The following is an 8,633-nucleotide window of genomic DNA, read 5'->3' as shown; positions in this document are numbered from 1 at the left end:
TTTTTTTTTTTTTTTTTTTTTTAAAGTACATAAAAGCAGGAAGTTCATCCCTACTTGGCTACAGAGGTCAGCTCATATAATTTGGAAGACTACAGTTCTGTGGTTTCTGTAGCTTAGAAATTTTTGCAGTTGCCATTTTCTTCTATTACAACAAGAAAAATCAGAAAGCTGGTAGCTAGAAGCTTAATACTTAGAGGTTGGTTTTGGAACAAGCCTGCTGGTGCCCAGGAAGCCCTCTGCATTGACATTGAAAACCCATGTATAGTTGCTGCTTAAAACCAAGATGGCAAACCCTTCTGTGGTGGGGAGCTTGCTGCCCTTCAAAAGCAGCACAAAACATTTCTATTTTGTCAGGAGCTAAAGGGTGTGGGAGTTTTTTTTGTTGTTTTATGTTGGCTTTTTTGAGGGGTGTTTTTATCTTTTTAGTAGTGTTGGGAGACCACGGTTCTGTGAGCAGATTTGGTGAGCCCTGTTTCCATAAATGATTTTTTTGTCTTGCTCCAGGCACTTGGCAGTTGCAGAGCTGACAAATGCCTGAAAGTTGCTTAATAAACATAGGTGCTTGTAATTGCTAATGAATTTAATTTTTGCAGTGGGGAAGGGCTGAGTCAAAGTCACAAAACCACTTGCTCATGTCATCTGTTGCCTAGGTGTGAGTTATTTCCAAGTCTAATGCTGTGTTTATTTTGTTTCTAGTGGCATGCTCTCTCCCGTGAAGAACAAGCAAAATATTATGAACTAGCTCGTAAAGAAAGGCAGCTACACATGCAGCTCTATCCAGGCTGGTCTGCAAGAGACAACTATGTAAGTCACTCACTTGAAGGTTTTGTTTTAAATTAACTTACTCTACCTAACCTTTTTTTTTTTTTTCTTTTTTTCCCTTGTTTGTTCTCTTCAACTTATAGAAAGTTCTAGATGGAGAGATGGCTAATAAACATAGAACATAAACCTTAAATTTGTTTGCACTTCAAGCATCCAGAAGAATTGATATTTTGTTGTTGCTGTTGAGATGTTGCTTACGAAGGTCACAGTTTTTGAGGGGAAAAAATTAACATGGAAAGCGCTATTATAAGACATTTTTTTTCTATTTCTCAAAGCTTATGTTCTACTGTACAGCTGTGAATTTTCTATAATTTCCTATTTGATCACTGGCTATCCAGAATTCTTCCTTAGATCTGAGCAAAACAGAGTCCAAAGAGTGGTGATTGATTGTGGCAAGTCCAGCTGGAGACCTCTAACTAGTGGAGTCCCCCAGGGATCAGTGCTGGGTGCAGTTCTGTTCAACATCTTCATTAATGACCTTGATGACGGTATCGAGTGTCTGCTCAGCAAGTTTGCTGATGACATGAAGCTGGGAGGTTTGGCTGATACACCTGAAGGCTGTGTGGCCATTCAGTGGGATTTGGACAGGCTGAAGAGTTGGGCCAAGAGGAACCTAATGAAGCTCAACAAGAATAAGTGCAGAGTCCTGCACCTGGTCAGGAGTAATAAAATGCACCAGTACAGGTTAGGAGGAGATCTGCTAGAGAGCAGCCCCATGGAGAGGAACCCTGGAGTCCTGGTGCACAACAAGTTGCCCTTGACAGCAGTGTGCCCTTGTGGCCAGGAGGGCCAGTAGTATCCTGGGGTGCATTATGAAAAGTGTGTCCACAAGGGAGGTCCTCCTCCCCCTCTACTCTGCCCTGGTGAGATCTCACCTGGAGTATTGTGTCCAGTTCTGGGCTCCCCATTTTGAGGGTGACAGAGATCTACTGGAGAGAGTCCAGTGGAAGGCTATGAGGATGACTGGGGGACTGGAACAGCTGCTGTATGAGGAGAGGCTGAGAGACCTAGGGCTTTTCAGTCTGGAGAAGAGAAGACTTTTAGGGGATCTAATTAATGTGTGTAAATATATGCGGTCTAGGTGTCAGGAAGAAAGGGGCAATCTCTTCTCCCTTATTCCCTGTGACAGGACACAGGGCAAAGGTCACAAGCTGGAGCACAGGAAGTTCCACCTCAACATGAGGAAGAACTTCCTTACTGTAAGGATTCCAGAGCACAAGAACAGGCTCCCCATGGAGGTTGTGGAGTCTCCTTCCTTGGAGACTTTTAAGACCCATCTGGATGTGTTCCTGTGTGACCTGCCCTAGACTAGATGGTCCTGCTCTGGCAGGGGGGTTGGACTCGATCTCTGGAGGTCCTTTCCAACCCCTAACATTCTGTGATTCTGTGAAAAAAGGGGTGTCTCTCCTTCAAGAGAGCCAAAAGCATAGGTGCCTTAATGCAGACTGAACTTCAGCTGAAAGTAATTCAGAATACTCCATCTCTGAAATAAAACCTGCAAAATTTTTATCAATAAACTTCATGATAGGGCCTGCTTTTATACTATTTGGTGAAGCTAAGACTTTTCTTACAATTACTCTTACTTTATAATTAAATGTCAAACCAGCATTAATATCACATTGCACAGCTTTCAATGCACAATTACACTATTGTGCTTGCAGTAAGCTGCCAGTGTAGTCTTCTGTTACGAAACTTGGAAGCTGCAATCCCAGGAGACTGATCCTAACCTGAGACCTGGCCTCCTCTCTGTCTCTCCATCAGCTGCCGTGTTATTCACTGTGGTGGGAAGTCCACATGCTCTACATGACTCAGTTTTCCATCTGTCTTAGGTGGACAGCAGCATTTCTCTGCTTCAGTGGCAGTTAGAGATTGCAGTAACTAAGCCGAGCACTAGCAGAAGCTGTAGGAACAGCCTACATTTCAAGTCCAGCACAGCTACTGTTTAGCCTGAAAAAAATTTTCATTGAAAGCTAGAGTCTCTTAGGGAGATGTTTGGCACAGAAGGCATTGACACAGAAACTACATGATTATCTATGGAGTAAATGCTTTGCTCTTGCTGACATCTATGCCCAGCTTTGTGAGCACAGACACTACTGCAAGCCCTGGCAGCTTGTTTCTGCCTGTTTTATACAGTCATCTTGAGTCATCTCAACATGAGCCAACAATGTGCGGATGCAGCCCAGAAAATCAACAGTATCTCAGGCTGCATCAAAATAAGCGTGGCCAACAAGTCAAGGGAGGGGATTCTGCCACTCTACTCTGCCCTGGTGAGACCTCACCTGGAGTACTGTGTCCAGCTCTGGAGCCCCCAGCACAAGAAGGACATGGACCTGCTGGAGCCATGGTCCACAGGAGGGCCACAAAGATGATCAGAGGGCTGGAACCCCTCTCCTACAAGGACAGGCTGAGACAGTTGGAATTGTTCAGCCTGGAGAAGAGAAGGCTCTGGGCAGACCTTCTTGCTGCCTTCCAGCATCTGAAAGGGGTCTACAAGAAGGTCAAGGAGGGACTTTTTACAAGGGCTTGTAGTGACAGGATGGGGGGGTAATGGGTTCAAACTGGAAGAGGGTAGATTGAGATTAGAGTGAAGGAAGAAGTTCTTGACTATGAGGGTGGTGAGACACTGGAACAGGCTGCCCAGGGAAGTTGTGGGTATGGAACTGGATGTGTTCGACACCAGGTTGGGTGGAGGTCTTCTGCAGCCTGGTCCAGTGAGAAGTGTCCTTGTCCATGGCAGGGGGGCCTGGAACTAGATGATCTTTAAGGTCCCTTCCAACCCAAACCATACTATGATCTTTTCTAGTAGATGAGCTGTCATGACCTTACACAGGAAGGGTTTATTTCCAGTAACCATCCTGTGTCAACAGAGCTGTCTTGAAATATGCATGGGAACATTTAGGGCCTTAGTGACACAGTCCCTGCAAACAAAGGGATTTCTATTGTCTTGAACTTACTTCCTAGAAAACAGAACCACTTTGGAGCCATGTTAGCTCATGCTTACTGGGTATCAGCCTTCAAGATTGTTCTGTGAGGGATATTGACTTTGAGAACCTGAAGAGTTTTGCCACAGCCTACTGCCATACAGCAGATGCAGTAGACCTGTGGTTTCTTAAATGCCTTGATAGACATTCGGAGTGTGAAACGCGGCACGTATGAACTCTCCCTTTGATGTGCTTCCAACCTACATCCTGTGTGAAAATATAGCTCTGACATACTCCAGTCCTATATGTTACAATGGAGAACTCCACTAGCTCCCTCTTGCAGCCCTTCTCTCTGCCTCCCCAGGAATGCACACATTTGTTGCAGTGGTGGTGAGAAGGTGATCACAGTAGATCACAGTTAACTATGAGACCTTTTCAGGTATATGTCATCTTTTTTTCCTTCTTACTTTTTTCTTCTTTTTTTTCTAAATTGAGCAGACAAAAAAAAAAGAAATTATATTCATTTAGCACAGATATTACTGAAGTATTTTGAGAGCTGGAAGTGACTTAGGCGTGACTCTCCTGTTTCACATGGCTGAATTTCACAAAACAGTACAATTAAAACTATGTATTACTTGGTTTTAATTCTAGTTTGATTTGTCTGGTTATCTAGGAGTTCAGAAATTTCAAGAAAATGTTAAGCATCGCTATTCAGCTGTTGACAATCTGTTTGTCCTTTTTGTCATGTTTTTGTTACTGACACTCAAAGTAGTCCTGTGAAGTTGTATGATAATCATGAGAAGCACAGTGTTTTCATAATGTGATGGTGTCTCCATGAGCTGGAAATGTCAGAAACTACCTCATTTGGGAATGCTGATAATTAGGTTTCAGCCCAGCCTTTTCCTTCTGTTCTTCCACTTCTGGTATCTCAGATCAGATGAGAACAAATCAGATGGATCTCAGATCAGCTTTCAGTATGTTTTGGCACTTGAAGTCACCCTGCCATAAAGAATAAAACCTCATTTTCCTCCCATGATTTTTTCAATGTTAACATCTGTGCTAACACACTTACCTCTCTAAGGAAGTGTTGCCTTGGTGCCCGAGTGATAAAGCATATTGCTGAGAGTTTCCCAGAGCCCTTGAAATCTGCTTCCCAACATCTAGTCTTGGTCCTGTCTTTGCACAGCTCTGTTGCCAGCCTCAGCATAAAGGACAGGAGTTTTAGTCAGGTGTGCTTGGAGTCAAAACAGGATGGAGACTTCTTGAAGTCATCTGCCATAGCTTCACTGTGGCCTGCATTTGGATCCCTTGCTTGCTGTCCCTCAGTGAGCACTGCAGTGGTTTGAGGTGGTTTCTCACATCACCTGCTGTCCATCCTGCTGCCTTGCAGAGCTAGCTACCAGAAAGGTGTGTCCTTCCACCTCAGCCCTTCCAGTTTGTGGCTGTTGTGCATGGCATGGTCTATGCTGAGACAGATGTTGGCTTCTGTCAGCTGTGCTGAGTGGGGTAACCTCTGGCTGAGGGGCAGCAGGATGGAGAGCAGGCTGCAGTTGTACGTAGAGCAACTGCACCAAGGTTTGCCAGAGCTCATCTGTTAGAGCCTGTCCTGGCAGCTTGAAGGCTCCTTTAAAATATAAATGACTATTGCTTTTTTTAAAAAAAAAGAATTTGGGTGATGCCAGATGACTGAGGTTTAAAGTTGTGGGTCTGGACTGACCTTTTGTTTCCCGAAAGACTGCGAACTGGGAGCTCTGGCCTTTTCCATAGATGGGGGTGGGGGAGAAGGGCGAGTGTGTGGGCTGGCACAGTGAGCCTGCGCCAGCATGCTGGTGCCAGTGGGGTGTCCAAGACAGACAGCTGCCAGATGTCCATTTCTGTCCTGCACCATGGTCACCCTAAGGGTGCTCTGCCATGCAGCAGTCTGCTGTCTGATTACTGCACAGCCCCTCCTCTGGGAACAGCTACGTGAGGCTTGGCTTTGTTAAGGTAAAAGCGTTATCAGAACAATTTTAGTTGGCTGGTTTGCACCCTGGGGACAAGCCATGGTCGTCCTAGGTACTTTCAACACCCTGTCTGCTGTTGCCATGTATGACAGTGTAAGTGTTTGAACGTGTGAAGAGTTCTTGTAAGAGCCATAAATTACGATCTCAACATATGTGTCATCAGATTATTAAGCGTGAGAAGTCTTTTAGATGCTTGTGGCTGCCAGTGTGAGTTGAAAAATTGCCAGAAATTGTAATTCCATGTGGATACAGAAATCTGTATTGCTCATGTGCATGTTTCTCCATAGATGCTGAAAGCAAACCTTGTTACTATTGAAACAGTTGGAAGTGGGTTAGAAAAGTTTTTAGCTACCCCAGAAACAATTGGGTTCTTTTTCCTAACCTCGTTCTCAGTGTCCAGACGGTTTTCATTTCTGTGTTAGGGGTGGAGTGACAAAAAAAGTTCTATGCATCTAATATGGTAAAATTGCCTATTTTTCAGGGAAAGAAAAAGAAGAGGAAGAGAGAAAAGTTGCAGGAATCAGCATCAGGTAGGCCATGACCAGCTCTTACCATTCATTCACCTCAGGTATATTTTAGAAACCAGGGCTTGCGCTGTTTCATTTTTATGTGCTTTTCTGTAACACTTGCTTCTGACAGATGTTTTAAGATCCCTCACTTTGAATTCAAGCTTGTGAAAATGCACACAATACTTGTCTCCTTTCCTTTACATCTTTCTATATAGCAGTCCTGACTGCATCAATATCTTTGGCTGAACTCCTGCATTGCTGCAATCACTGTCCTTCTTCACCTTTGCTTTCCTCCTGAGCTGATGTTGTATCATCCTTAGACTTAACTATGACTCAGACACTGTGTGAGATTATTGGATGCTGGAAACTTTACACTGACCCTTCTGTAGCCACAGTATTTTTTATTGCTGTAGTTTTGTATTTCTGCATACACTAACAGCTGTCTAGTAGGTTGGCTAAAAGCATCAGTGAGGTCTCCTCTTTGCCTGTAAAATATATAAAAAGAAATACCCTGTTTTCCCCAACAAAAATGGCTGGTATAAGAACCATAAAAAAACAAACAAACAAACAAAAACAAAACCACACCAAAAATCCGTGTAACACTGTAATAAACAAACTTATTTGGAATGTGCAAAAACATTGTAACAGAAATTTGTTAAAGGAAAACAATCTTCTACAGGTACAGGCCCCAGAATGACAGCTGCCTACATCTGAAGCATGGTAAGAACATCTCTAAAGCTTTCCTGATGATAAAACTGAATTGTAAAATGAGCTTTCTTATAAATTTTATGCAATAATATGAATTTAGCAAAAATTGCAGAAGTATCATATCTCAAAGCTAATGTTACTTTGACTACTGATGGTTTTTATACCGGCTATCTGTTAGGTATTCACAATTTCACTATTAACTTTAATATTTTCAAATTGACCATACCTCACTGACTTGCTATGAGTCTGCCTGTGAAGCACAGGGATGGGTTTAGTAAGCAGTGCAAACCCTCCCAGCCACCAGACTGCCACATTTCATAAGGGCAGGTTAGAAGCTGGCTTCGGAGTACATTTTATGTGCTGACATCTTCAAGATGCTGGCTGGATACACCTTTTTAAAATTGATTCACCTGTGTACTAACAAAACATCTGCTGAGAAAATGGGACCGTATTTCAGTTATATCAAGAATTTCTCCCTTGATTGTACGGTGGTATTTCATGTGTGGTGCAGGTTGGGTTGTTTGTTGCTGCATTTCCAGTGTGTGTTTTTCCTCTTCGCATCATATCATACATATCATACATATATCATATTATATCATATCAAATCAATCATCTGCACAGAAGGTGGAATGATTATACATACCCCGTAACACCATCTAGTCTGCTTGTTGAGTACACACAGTACCATAGCGAGGTGCTCGCCTCTCAGTGTTCATGTTGGACGTCTGGTCCTCCTCTTCCTCTGTGTGATATGTTTTCCAGTAGGAGCTGCTTGTGTTTGACATAATAGTTACTTCTACACTATCAAAAAAATAACATCTTCTAAGCTCATCTATGCATTGCAACAGAAACGGGCTCCTTATCCCCTCTCCCTCTGCCTTGTTTGGCCACGTGATCCCCTTGGCACTCCGAGTGCTCAGCAAAGTGGACTCCTGTTGGCCCTCCACTCTGCTGAGACTTCCAGCTAAAGAAAGCCCAGTTAAGTTTGCTCTGTGCAGTGTGTCCATCAGCATGATTCAGGCCTCCTCTGTAGTTATACCGTTATGCTGGTTAGTCTGAACTTGGTTGGGTTTAAGACTTTGGGGTGGGATTTTTTTGAAGCTGAAGTAAACTGAAATGGCAAATTGTGTGCTCTTTTTTTCTTCCTGCTAAGCAAAAGTTTTTCAGGCAAGCAGACACTTTGCAATATGCCTGAGTCATGCTGATTTTCAATGTGGATTGCAGCATTTGGGTTCTAGAGCCTACACAACAAATGTAGCTGTATAGTATCATTAGTTACAGTGACTGCCATAAGTATTACGCATACTTGAAACCAAACAAAAAAGTAGGGCTTTAAATTTCAGTTTTATAATTGGTATTTCAGTTTTATAATTGTTATTTCAGCTTGGTTGCCCAGGTTCATGGTTGTTGTGAATATTTGTCTCTTTGTTGCAAACACAGTACCAGTAAGGAAACCATGCATCATTTAAACTGAGTTGATGCAGAGCACTTCATTTGGGTTGGAATACAACTAGGGTTCAAGTGAAAACTAAAAACTGGGGGATATTTGGTTTCTTGGATGCCTTACAATCTAAGGATGACTGCCTTGCCTACACTGAATAACTTTTGGTGGAATTTCTCTGCATTTTCTATAGTGGAGGATGAGTTGAAATAGAAGAGGATGAATATTC

The 8,633-nt window shown here is 43.0% G+C and overlaps 1 protein-coding gene across 1 annotated transcript in view; it reads left to right on the top strand.

Annotated features, from left to right (window-relative positions):
• LEF1 (lymphoid enhancer-binding factor 1) overlaps positions 1-8,633 on the top strand; it is a 70,999-nt gene that overhangs the window by 50,512 nt on the left and 11,854 nt on the right. Inside the window, 3 exon segments of the mRNA XM_008944548.1 lie at positions 697-804; positions 6,228-6,276; positions 6,935-6,975. Of these exon segments, the coding sequence (XP_008942796.1) occupies positions 697-804; positions 6,228-6,276; positions 6,935-6,969 (192 nt within the window). The 3' untranslated portion in view covers positions 6,970-6,975.

The sequence above is a fragment of the Merops nubicus genome, unplaced genomic scaffold (genome assembly GCF_000691845.1).
Source record: "Merops nubicus isolate BGI_N331 unplaced genomic scaffold, ASM69184v1 scaffold830, whole genome shotgun sequence".
Classification (NCBI taxonomy): Eukaryota; Metazoa; Chordata; class Aves; order Coraciiformes; family Meropidae; genus Merops; species Merops nubicus.
This window is presented reverse-complemented; position numbering and strand designations above follow the sequence as displayed.